This window comes from Solanum stenotomum, chromosome 6 (genome assembly GCF_019186545.1).
Source record: "Solanum stenotomum isolate F172 chromosome 6, ASM1918654v1, whole genome shotgun sequence".
Classification (NCBI taxonomy): domain Eukaryota; kingdom Viridiplantae; phylum Streptophyta; class Magnoliopsida; order Solanales; family Solanaceae; genus Solanum; species Solanum stenotomum.
In genome coordinates this window covers 37,899,927-37,913,236 of record NC_064287.1, presented here as the reverse complement: position 1 = coordinate 37,913,236, position 13,310 = coordinate 37,899,927, and the positions used below count along the sequence as shown (strand labels likewise).

The following is a 13,310-nucleotide window of genomic DNA, read 5'->3' as shown; positions in this document are numbered from 1 at the left end:
CTCATTACCCCCTTTATGGGTGACACCTTTTAGAAGGGCTTGTTCACTAGCCTGAAAGGCTATGTCCCTCACCTTACCGTCTGCATACTTTTTCTGTCGACTTTGGACTGCTAGAAGCTTTGCTTGGATGCTTCTCACCTTATCTTGAGCATCTTTCACCAAATCAACCCCCTAAGGGTTTCACACCTCCAACCTCAAACCAACCAATTGAATACCTACACATCCTCCCATACAATGCCTCAAAGAAGTCATCTCAATACTGAGTGATAAATATTGTTGTATGTAAACTTAATTAACAACAAAAGTGATTCCCAACAACTATCAAAGTTGATCGTACACGCGTCTGCAACATGTTATCAAAAACCTTGACACAATTATCAGGACAAATTCTTTCGCACTTAAGCATGATAATCCAAATCAATACTCGCTACAATTAAAAGTGAACCTGAACCAACCAACACACATTCATAATACCTACAAAATCAAAGTTCTTAACAACATCTCCATTCCACAACATAAGTTCCAATGAGCTTAAGTTTTAAATATTTGATCTTTAGACATCAAATACTCATCGAAGGATATGTCCAAGAATACAAACCTCCTAACAACACTATCGAAATGCTAGATTTAGCAATTACGATTGTAGATTACCCTTAATAACAGTAGAATTTGACCCAATGATCCCCACATTCTACCAAGAGAATATCGCAGGATCGGTACACCTGATCCACCACTAAGGATCCACCCACAAACGTGAAAACACACGTAGTTTAGCTAGTGAAACATGCTTTTAACCATGTACAAAGTGAAATAGATGGTCACATAAGAATTTACGGATAATTATTGAATAACAGTAAAGGTTTTCTCCCGAAGAGACGATACCAACCCTTTCCATTCAGTTGACTCCACATACTCTTCACATCATTCCACTGAAGTCCACACTCTCAATACTAACAACCATCATAAACACTCCGACCATTTACCTTACTATAAACCAACACTTTTAAATGAAAGCCTTTCTTAGGTACTTAACAATCAACAGTACTAAACTTTACGGCTCAACCCAGGTGTAAGTTCTTTCAAATGCTCAATACCTAATACAATTGATCATTTTTCACCTTGCCAACTCCTACCTTGACAACATATATCACCACGAATGTAGACTTAACATGAAAAATCTGAATTGTAAATTCAACTGTATAACACAATCCCCTTATCTATCAATATTAGCTTGTACCTTGAAGATTTTTATGAATTCATGGATCTTCACTTATCATTTGATCGCATCTTCATCGATCTTACAATATCTTTCGCTAAAAATTCAATCGTACTCATTTCTAAACTCAAAAACAAAACAAAGCACTTATCATCACACTCAAGCTAATGTATGTACACTCTTTTCTCAAGTCTTTTTCAATAGTTTTTAACCAATCTGATAGACCCATGACACTATTACCATAGCCACATCAAAATGAATGAAATCACGCGTCTCTGAACCCAATTATCTACCTCTCTGAAGATACCTCTTTAGCTTTTTCATTTAAATAAAATATTCTTGCTCTTGCCTCTCTCTAAAGGTTGTACTACATCCCACTATTTTTATTCATTATGATTTTAGCTCTTTCAAATTCTATTCGAGTGGTGTCCCACCATCTCTTAAAACCTTCCATACAACCACGTTATTCACCAAATATTAGGAAACCACAACCTTAGATACTCACGAGTCGTAATTACTATACCAAATTCGCTTAACTAACAATCTTATTATATAGTTGCATTCTATCACAATCCATCACGAACTCTTACTACCATTACACTCGGTTAGCCCTGGATATCGCTACGAAGTCAACCTTTTCATCGACATGACACCTCCAATGCAGGTATACCCATCAAATTCAAAGGACTAACCCAATTTTATACGTGCTTTCTTACTAAAATCTTCAATTGCCTTCACCCAAGCCATAAGCTTGTCATTTTGGTATCAATTCACTCCTTTATGGCTTAAATTAAAATCATCAGTCCTCATACACCATTTTTTTTCTTAACAAACAAAATAGGAGCACCCCATGGGAAAATACATAAGACAAATGAAACCTTTATCAAGAAGCTCATGGATTTGAACCCTATGCTCTCTCAATTCTACCAGAGCCATGCGATAATAAGGGATGGAAATGGGGCGAGTATCTTATTCTAAGTCAAAGCAGAAATCTATATCTCTATCCGGAGGCATACTAGACAAATCAGTAGGAAACACTTCCTTAAACTCAGGCACTACATGAATAGATTCAATAAAGGGAGACTTAACCTCAACATCTCGAACATGAGCCAAATATGCCAAACATCCCTGCCTCACCAGTTTCCTAGCTCGAATGAAAGATATGACCTTAGCTGGCTTAGGCTTGTACACCCTTTCCCACTCTCTTTTCCCTACCTGGGATCTCTGTAGTCATAGACTTAGCATTACAATTAAGCATATCCTAATAGGGGGACATCCAAGTCATGCCTAAGATTATATCGAAGTCAGGCATATCCAACATAACCAAATCAGCCCAAGTCTGAAAACCCATAAACAGAACAAGACAAGCACGATATACTTGGGAGACTATGACCGACCTTCCCAACTGGGGTAGAAACATGGATGAGGGCATCAAGCACCTCACAAATCGCATCAAATCCCAAGGCAAACTAAACAGAACCATATGAATAAGTAGAACCCAGATCAAACAAGATAATGCATCAGACACCTCAGCCTCGGTCTTACCCAAAAAGGCATAAAACTGAGCCCAGTTATCTTGACGGACAACCTTTTTGCCTAGCGGCACTGCCCTACCTACACTACCATTTCCCCGGCCTCCAAGGCCACGTTGAATTCCTCATATATGTCCAGGTTCTCCACAATTTTAACACACTTAATAACTTAACCAAGTAAGCATTGCTGCTATTGTAGTAGTCGTATAATGATCCTCTTTGATATACACTCAATCTAGGAAATCGTAGTAGAGATTCTAACTTCAATTGTCGTAACATGATTCACCATTTACTAAGCAACCCATACATGATATGACAACAACACTAAATGCATTTTCCATGTAATGGTGTTCATTATCCAGCCTTCCCTTACAAAACTTCTTGGATGTTGTCACCTTGGCAAAGTTTTCTGACTTCACCCTCTTCTACCTCTGTCACCAAATAAACCACTTCCTAAAAAGATTTTTGCTAAAGCAACCAACTATAAGCTTAAATCTGCACGACACAACGAATTTTCTCTTCTAGACTGAAACAAAGTGGAGTACCATACTTGGATAAAACACAACCCTTTGCCTTAAAGGCTGCAACAAATACATTATGTTGTTCTATATTCAAGAACTTATCTCTCATCTTATTCCTCAAAGTTCAGAGTATATACTTTTCCATACAAATAGCTATCAAATGTTTCCCAAGTCATGAGTAGTGCATTTACTAGTCAGCACTCAACATGAGACCACCACCACATTTTGGTGTCTCCCTTGAACCAGTATATCATAAACTCAACGTCAAATCGCTCTACCTTATCCATCTTATGAAGCAGCTCATGACAATCAACAAGAAAATCATAAGAATCTTTAGATTCAGTACCCATGAAAAATGAATGTTTCAACCTTAAGAACCTAATAAAACCCTCATGTTTGTTATTAGTCATTACATGCCCATATCGAATCGGGGAAACATGTTTATTTCCAAAGACACATTTTCTATTGCTGGTGTTGTTATTTCCACCTTTACAACTCAATTACTAACCAGATGCGAAATACAGTGAAGGAATTTAGATACCAATTTGTATCACCTAGATACCAATTGGATTCAAGTCATAGCATAAAAGGAGTAGAGAAAAAAATGAGTTTTTTCTAAAGTCCTATAGCCTCTCGAAGAAAAGTACAAACGTCTCTGTACCATTTCGCAAGGCACTACTAGACTCGATTTGGTACAATGAGATCAACAAACTTAATGATCTGATACCAATTTTGTCACGATTCAGACCGTCGTGATTGACACCCACACTAACCCTTCGATGGGAGAACCATTACTACAACCCAACTAAGCAACTAAATCAAAATACTACGCATTTAAAGATACGAAATCCGGTTTAAATGACAATAAAAATGGAGTCCCCATAAACTCCAGTGGTTCAACTAAAACAACGAAACATAACTAATAGGAAAATTCAACCCCTTGAACCTAAAAGTCATTGTACCAAAACTCTGATTAACTAACAAGTCTAAGAAAAGGGGGCGCAACCTCGAAAACTAAACAAAACACCCTAAACAAATAGTCTGAGTCCAAAAAAAGTGGACTTAAACAAAGAGAAATCCATGGCAGCCTGAAAAAATTGGCTTACCCTTGAATTTGGTCACACTCAATAGTCACCTAATTGAGGTATGTCAGTAGCCGCCTGAAGATGCCCTGTACTCAACAAAGAACGAGCAAGTGTAGTATCAATACACAATCACATTGTACTAGTAGGATCACACGACTATTCCAGTAAGCATAACATATATAAGTAGTTACAGCATAGTAAACATGACATATACAGAATAAATATACACATTGGTTATCATTTCATGAGCAATGTACAATTTCACATTCATAATACAAGTAGATATAACAATTCAATGGTCCTCTCATGGAACCCATACCCAAACTTTTAGTGTGCCGGAACGTGACACTTGATCTCAATTAGTGTGCTGGAACGTGACACTTGATCCAATATATGTGCCAAAACGTAGCACCCGATCCAATAGATGTGCTGGAAGTGGCACCCGATCCAATATATGAGCCAGAACGTGGCATCCGATCCAGTTAGTATGTCGAAACGTGACACCCGGTCCATTCATCATACCACAATCACAATCACAATGTACATTCTCAAAGTCATACAATCAAGTGTTGATTCATGACATATAATCTTCCATTCATACTTATTTACATTAGGTTTGTTCAATAGTGCTACATTCATATACACACATGCATTACAATGAAGCAAATGCCCACATACATCACACAAACATGAAATCAAACCATTACTTACCTCGAAACCAAGCTTGAATCCTTCTAAGGCACTTGAATCTTCTCTTTCCGGATTCTTTCCGCTTGTTCTAGGTTTACAAATAATTAATATACGCAATGCTAAACAATCAAATGTCTAATTATTCGGATTATAACAAACTCAATAACCCAAGACCAAACCCATGATCTTAAGGTGCAACTAGGGCTTTTTTCCACCATCAATTTCAGTCAAAAAACCCTCCCCAATAATAATTAACCAAGAATCTAAGTTCTACGGATTGAAAAATGGATTAGGGGAGTAAAATCCTTACCTTTTGCACCCAAAATAGTGAAAACTGTCAAGAAATCGCCTGGGATCGTCTCCTAGCTCTCAAGAACGAAACTTGCAGAAAATAACATTTTTGGGGTTTAATTCCTACTTAAGTCGCGACTGGCCCACCGTAGCGAGACCCAACCCGCCACATCGGGCCCGCCCTGGTGGCTTACACGGAGACAAAACCTCAAAATTTGAGTTCCAAACCACCATTTCACAACACACCTTAAATCAGGACGTTCAAAAACTACATGCTCACGCTAAGATCAGTTTTAGAAGTTCTACTCGCCCGAATTCGATTTCGTAAAGTTGTACGGGTTCCTTAACGTCTTAGCTATCTATTCATGCAACCAAATTCACTATTGAATTTCACATTCATTACCAACTTTCCCTAGACTTTCGTGACTCCGATTCCGTCCAAATCTGGACTAAGCTAGGAAATTCCAAGTTACTACAAAAACTTTTTCTGACCCAAAATCTTTCCCCATTGGCTTTTCTATAACGACGGAAACATGTCGTTACAAAAGGTTCAATTGATAAAGAGTTAAATAGAAGGGTTCATACTACAAACTAGTACAAATACATGGGTCCATTAGACCATTTCTCCTTATAAAAATAATAAAGACACTTATATTAGATGTCTTTTTATTATAATATATATATTAAATGACTATTTCTCAATAACTAATTTGCATAGACTGATTATAAAAATTATAAAGACATTTATATTAAATGTCTTTTTAAAATTATTATATTAATAAATAATAGTTATACGTATCATAGTTATTATACTTCGAAGTATAATTTATTAAAAAACAAATGGCGATTTAATCTATGAAAAGAGCCTAAAGTTTTGATGAAACTTTGTTTATGAGAAATTAATAACAATGTTTTCCTTCTTTTTGATAAAAATATTTTCGTCATACCAAATACAAAAATCTTATTTTTTTTAACATGATTTTTTTTTTACTGAAATTCATTGATTGCTTCCTATAAATTTACAATGAAAAAACTTGTATTTGCTTTAACATTACTAAAGAAAAGATTAGTCATAAATTTAAAGATTTTACATTCACATGAAAACAGAAGCCTTCGAAAACATATTAAAAATAAATAAAAAAGACTTCTCCATAATTATTTTTTTTTCTAAAAAGTGATTTTCCCAACCTAACAAAAACACTCATAATTTTTGCTTTTGTAGCCTAATAGCAAATTGAAGTTGTTACAAAACTTCCTCAAATGGGTCTTGTGGGGTCAGAATTTTGTTTGGTAATATAAAGTTCATAAAAACAAAAGAAATTCTCAAAGTTTGTTATTTTCTTGAAAAAGAATATTTGCATCTTAAGTGATCAAAAATCCAAAAAAAGAAGAGTATTTACCATATATATTATTTTATCATGTATAGTTTTCTTGTAACCTTATAAGGGAATAATCCCCTTTATTATAAGAACAGAGAAATCGAGATTTTTTCCTTATTCATGAACACAACATATTTATACTGCATTCAGGATAATTGATTAGATATAAGTTTTGTGATCAAGAAATAAAAATTGAAAATTCAGGATTGCGTTTAAATAAAGAGAAGGAGAAAATCAGTCTCTTGAGTGAACAATCAAGAAATATAGATCAAAGAAAAATGATAAGTGATGACAACAAAGGACAACAACAAGACCAGATCTTCTAAATAGAAGCAACCTTCTGCAAAGGCCGCACTACAATGTCTCGGCCCTGGGAACAGGAAGGAACTAAAAGCCTGACGAATAACGAAAACCTAAAACAAAAGTGGAAGCCTATTTTGTATATAAAAAAATGAATGAACTGTCGGGGTAGGATTGCTCTCTTCCATTCAATAAAAAATTCTTTCAATCAATTAAAAAGATTTTCATATTCCCATAATTTTAATAGATGCAAGATATAGATTGTTGTTATAAAGCTGCCCTCGAAAATAAAATAAAGATAGAGGCTACACGGACACAGACTGCATTGTGCTTAATCATCCACTCCTATGCAATGTTCTTTCTCGTTTAGAGATAGAGAAGTTTACGCTAGAGAATGAGAAGAGAGAAACTTTTGAAGCTCTCAAAAAAGAAAAAACGAGAAGAAAAAGATATCTTTTCATAATAATAAATGGGCTATTTTTTTTATAAGAAATACAACCTAATAAACATTTTATTGATAAGAGGGAATATCTCGAATGATAAACACCCCTCAATATAATTTAAAAAAAGTTAAATTTTTTTAGATATTTTATCAAATTTACCCAATAATGAATAATCTAATATTTGTTTTATTGGCTTTCGAGGATGGGCTTCAAGAGATAACTAAGTGGGCATAAAAACGAGGAGGGGGCCTAGGCCCATCGAATCAGCTTGACTTCCTTGACTCATTTTACTCACTAGCCCTTATTTAATTCTTACCACAAAATCATCTCTCCCTCTCTTGCTCCGCCGTTTCTCCGACAAAATTTTGTAGCTCCGGCAGAAGAGCAAAGGAGTTATCGCCGTCTTTCCTCCATTTTCGGTACCTCTAATTTGAAGCTGCCATGTCTCAGGTATTGATTTTTCTCATCTTTCAATAATCTTACCTTTCTTATTTTATAATTGATTTGATGAAATTTCAATTTCTGTAAAATTCTATGTTTCGCGGCGTAGGATCTCCGTCTCTATGCCTGTAATTGTTTTCTATTAGATTCCAAATGTGTTTTCTAGATTGTCTGTAACTTTTGCTTCTGTTATTGGGTCGATGCATAGGAGCTAGGGTTTTACTTTTTTGGTTTTTGGGTTTGTATTAACTTAATTTAGTCTGTTGTATTTACTATGTATGAGTTGTACCCTTTTTCTGTACCTATAATTAATGAAGAGTCGAAGGGTTTTTTTTAACTAATTAAGCTTTTCTATTTTCTACTTGTGATTGGCTTATTTACTAGTGTTGGAACGGAATGTGCGTGAATAGATGATGCGATTTAGAGTATTGATTCATATAGGAGACCCCGATTAGTTTGAATTCATGAGTAGTTTAGTCATTGACTTATAATAGGTTTTAAGGCGTGTATTGATATGCTGTTTAAATGTTTTCAGGTTGATAACAGAAATTCTTCTGCTGCCAAACGTGCCCGAACTGATGGTATGTATGCTGGTTCCTGAAGAGGAGGGAACAGTATGGGATCTTTAATGTTCTTATAGTCTATACTTCTTTGTTGCATTCTGTTTTTTCCGTTTTATATAATCAATGGAGAGGGCTCCTGAGTTTTTCTTCCTATTAAAAGCTTCTAATTTGTTGACATTGTAGGTGGCCGTAGGGAAGATGACTGGACTTGCCCGAGCTGTGGGAATGTCAACTTCTCCTTCAGAACTACATGCAATATGCGCAACTGTACTCAGTCCAGGCCTGCAGATCACAACTCAGTAAGATTTCATCTACTTTCTTAATATAGTTTGGGAGAGCTACGTGTATACTGTTACATGATTTTATTAGTAACTTGTGCTGTTTATTTCTGTAATTTAGCCTCCAGCCGTGTAGTCAATTGTTGTGCAAAGCTTGTTTGTGTATGTACAGACATCAGTTTTCTGAATTGCAGTTCTTAACATTAGTTTTTCATTTCTATACCCCCCNNCACACACACACACACACACACGCACACACAAAGTTCACAAAAAAACTTTTTTTCATTTGAGACCTATAATCCTAATCGTTTGTCTAATTTTGTTATTCCAGTTGATAAGAACAAAGTATGATTAGTATTTTCAACCAAATAAAAGTTAGTCATATCATGCTATTTCACACTTTCTCCCCATTCACTGCATCATTTTGGCAATTACATTATATATATTTTGTATCTTGATATGATTCAAGTAGAATACATCTGTCTTCATTATGCTAGAAACTGAGTAAAAGAAAATGTTGTCCTTTCCTTTCATCATTCCAAATTGAGGGTGGATGATCTTCTGTATAAGGGCATCGAAAACTGACTTGCGAATGTAATGCAACTCACCCAACATATCCATGAGTTTGAGAGTTGGGTTGGTATGCTTTCTAAGGGCTGTGGGATGGGGTGTCACTTAGAGGACCAACCAGTTTGACCCATAGGCATGTTTTGGTAAACACAGTTCTTGCTATCTAGCCTCAACAATCAGCTGCTGCCATGGGTGTTACTTGGATTTTCATTCAAGACTCAAAACCCTTAATATTTGCTCAATTCTGTCTGTTGAGCTTGTTCTCTAACTATTTAGAGCCCCAATCTTTCAATCACCCACTCCCTGATTCAGGGACTTCTCTTACATCTTATCTCCACATCTTATTCTATCTAATTTGATTGTTATGGTTGATTTCTAACTTTCTTTCCTTCTCTCTCTCTCTTTCAGTTGCAATTATTTTCTTTGTTAATGATTAAAATTTTCCAATGATCCAAGCAGAGACTTCATCCCATTTTCTTAGCCTGCTAGGTTGCCCTGAATTCTTTTGAAAGATGGTTGTACATTTATAGCGTTGTGGAATATAGGACAGGGTTTAGTAGTGGCCATAATAGTATTATGAAGTTTGTGCCTCTCCTTATGCTTTCAGTTTAACTGTGCTCAAGACACTGGATTTATTGAATTCTATTTTTCTCTTGCTGATGAAAGATGAAAAGCTTTTTTTCTAACAAGTATCAAGAAAAAATGTCAGAAATGAGTGAAATTAACTGTAGGCTTGGTTAAAAAGGATTGTTACTTCTCCAAAGAGTTGGGCAGGCTCAGTTGAAACTCATATTTCCCCGCCCAAGTTATCATGGGCCCCAACTTTTGCTTGAACTGTTCCAACCCTCACATTTGACACCTACTTCTTAGTATAAAAATTAGCTTATAACAATCATGCTAGAACTTCTATGTGATTGAACATGTGAAACTATTGTGGTCACTTTCTTCAGTTGTTGACATTAACTAGAGGTGTTTCAACTTTAATTATGCATGGAGTTACGGAGTGCTGGGGTATAATTTTGAGATGTATCTTGGGTTATCCTGGAATAGTTTTATTGTGGATGCATAGAATATGATGTAATGAATAAAAGTGGTGTCAAGGATGTAGAGATAATGTGAAGTTTTACATGCCCACGCAATCATAATATCTAAGAGAATATATTCCTCAACTCATGTTGACCGAGCATATTTATATGGTGTTTGTGTCCTTCAAAAAATATCTGAATTTGGTGGAATATTCCTCTAGTATGAACTCTTTGACAGTTTAACTTTCTAGTCTGACCGTATCCGGTGTTCTCATTTCCCATCAATTGTCTTGAAATTATAGATATAAGAGATTTTGACAAATCCTGCAAATCTTGTATCCTTTTACTGATTTTCAGTAGCCTTGATTTAGTTTCTCTTGGTAATAGCACTTTGCCTTTGTAGAAATCTGCCGTTAGGCCCATGCATGCTCCACAGAGCTATTCACCCTCAGCTGCATATGTTGGGTCTGGTGCTCCCTCTTCAATGTATATGGGCGTAACACCATATGGTGGTTCTTTGTTCAATGGACCATCCATGCCAGCCTATGACGTTCCCTTTGCTGGAGGTTCAGCTTATCATTACAATTTTGGGAGCCGCCTTTCTGGGGGGAGCCCATACCGCCCTGTACATCTCTCTGCTCCACCTCCGTACACTGGTGGGATGGGAAATGGTAATGAAGAATGCTGTTTGCATGTTTATATTTTGTTAATGTAGTGCAGTTTCCAGGTCATTAACATATTGCATAATATAGTGTTCATTTTGTCCGTTCCTATTTTTGTGTTAATGTCACTCATCCAAACAGCACTATGCAGTCAATATAGTTTCAGTTGTTCCATAATGATGTTGTGACTGTACCTTTTTGGCTTACAGGTGGGATGTATGGTGTGCCACCACTTATGGACCGATATGGTCTAGCATTGCCAATGGCCCCTGCTGCCATGGTAGGATTAAGTTTCAGCTTTTCCTTGGACATAATTATCTTGTTTTACCATACTAGACAGTCGTCATTAAAGTTTTAGTTCTTTACATTTTAACTGACTACTTTTGTGTTTCTTTAAACACCACCTAAAATATCTCCCCTTCGCCATCATCTTTGATTCAATACTCACTTTTTTGATATTTCTCAATAAAGAATAGATGTGATCACCCTTGGAGACATGCTTATCACACTATGCATAATGGTTTTCTGATCAGTTAAGAAGTACTTGGGTAACTTTAATTCTTATTGCAGGCACCGAGGCCAGGATTTTATCCTGATGATAATTCTCAAAAGAAAGGTGAAAGTTCTGCAGTATATATATTCTACTTGTGTATTCTGAATTAATTTCATGGCATTTGTACTTATTACCTTCTTTTCTATAAATTTCCCAGATGGAACACGTGATAATGACTGGACATGTCCCAAGTGTGGAAATGTCAACTTTTCTTTTAGAACAGTTTGTAACATGAGGAAGTGCAACACTCCAAAGCCTGGTTCTCAGGTTTGACTTGCTGACACGTTCCAGGATTTACACTTAATAATAATAGATGATTTTGTTTCCTTTTTAATATCCACCACCAACTTTCTAACTATTTTGAATGAAAACTCAGTTTATCTTGGATTAAAAATGTTGAGTGTCTCATTTAAAAAAAAAAGATTTGCTATTAAAAGTGTCTGTATGTGCTAAGTTTACATTAAATCTAATTTTGAAATTCAAGTTGGCCTCTTCATTGCCTTCCTACTTTTTAAAAATCTCGAAGTAGTTTTGAAACTATGTTCTGATTTCTTGATGTATTTGTATTTAAGCAGGTTCCCAAACCGGTGAAGAATACTAGTAAGTTTTCAGTCTCTAGCATGCTGCCTTGTACTAATTATCATTAACATTCTAACAACTTCCCTTTTTCAGAACCAGATACGCCAGATGGAAGCTGGAAATGTGAGAAATGCAACAACATAAACTATCCTTTTCGGACCAAGTGTAACAGACAGAATTGTGGTGCGGAAAAACCATCTGAAGCCAAGAAGTCTCCTTCACAATCAGCTGATGAGAATGATCAGGTCTGTTGTGTGACAAGTTTGATTTGTATGATGATTTGTTGCGTAAAGTTGTCAATAGCTTGTGAGCCATCTATGTATTTATTGCACAGTTCATGCATATTATGCTCAAGAAACTTTCTTAGTATGAAATTCTGTGTTGGAATTATACCCTCTAGCACCAAAAGGGTACTATCTTGTCTAGTTTTCTTTCTTTTCACCTGTTTGGGTATTTCATATGTTACTTATTCTTCTTGTTTACTTTAGCCTTTTCTTTTTGTGTTTGCTTGCATCTATTTTATCCAGCATCTATTAATTCAAAGTTGTCTACTGTTCCAGTGAGTACTAGGGCTTGTTTAAGGGTTGAGAAGGTCCAGAGTTGTCGTCCAGCATTGCTCAGTGTGGGTGTCTGAAAGTCAGTCATGTCATCTTCCTGTTGCAGCGGTTGTCAAGTTACTGTGCCTTCTTAATGTGGTGTCAAAGTTGTACTTAAACTGAAATTGGTATTTTCTGGTCCTTATGGATACTTGTCGAGTTTCATCAGGTGTCTACCAGCTCATTCTGGATGCTATTGAGGTTGATTTGGTTAAAATATTCAATAGGATTTCTTCTGGTATTTGCTGCATGAAAATGTTAGACGGGTTGTTGTCATCCATTGGTGTTGGGTGGTAATATAAAAAGCCTAATGTAGCCTGTTTATCCTGGTCTTTTATCTTGTTTCAAATGTATTCAGTATGTGTCTGACTGTCAGAGTAAACATGTCTGGGTTGCACCACACTAAGTTCCATGGTGTAGGATCTTTTGGTTTTCTCCCAAAACAATGTGGGGCAGAGAATTTGTTTTATATGAGCAGTCTTATTGCTCATGAGCGCCTAATGTAGCTTGTCACATCACATTGATCTACTGTTAAGAATTTAAAAGACCCTAGGTTATGTTTTTACATAGGGGTGTCAAATTTGGC

At 36.0% G+C, this 13,310-nt stretch overlaps 1 protein-coding gene across 2 annotated transcripts; it reads left to right on the top strand.

The window, feature by feature from the left end:
* Positions 1–7,724: 7,724 nt before the first annotated feature.
* LOC125868066 (ranBP2-type zinc finger protein At1g67325) lies at positions 7,725–13,046 on the top strand. Of its 2 annotated transcripts, XM_049548668.1 has the most exons (10): positions 7,725–7,907; positions 8,434–8,479; positions 8,645–8,760; positions 10,738–11,005; positions 11,206–11,276; positions 11,567–11,612; positions 11,707–11,816; positions 12,125–12,149; positions 12,222–12,373; positions 12,689–13,046. In XM_049548668.1, the coding sequence occupies exons 1-10, from the start codon at positions 7,899–7,901 to the stop codon at positions 12,689–12,691; spliced, it is 846 nt and encodes a 281-aa protein (XP_049404625.1). In that variant the 5' UTR covers positions 7,725–7,898; the 3' UTR covers positions 12,692–13,046. The 2 variants fall into 2 exon arrangements, with proteins under 2 accessions (XP_049404625.1, XP_049404624.1); XM_049548667.1 differs by lacking the exon at positions 12,689–13,046 and having other exon boundaries at positions 12,222–12,631.
* Positions 13,047–13,310: the final 264 nt, after the last annotated feature.

Excerpts from the sequence above, each read along its gene's own strand:
- LOC125868066 (XM_049548667.1), top strand. Across the intron at positions 8,480-8,644 it reads CAAACGTGCCCGAACTGATG|GTGGCCGTAGGGAAGATGAC; the intron begins GTATGTATGCTG and ends TTGACATTGTAG. Across the intron at positions 8,761-10,737 it reads GGCCTGCAGATCACAACTCA|AAATCTGCCGTTAGGCCCAT; the intron begins GTAAGATTTCAT and ends TTGCCTTTGTAG.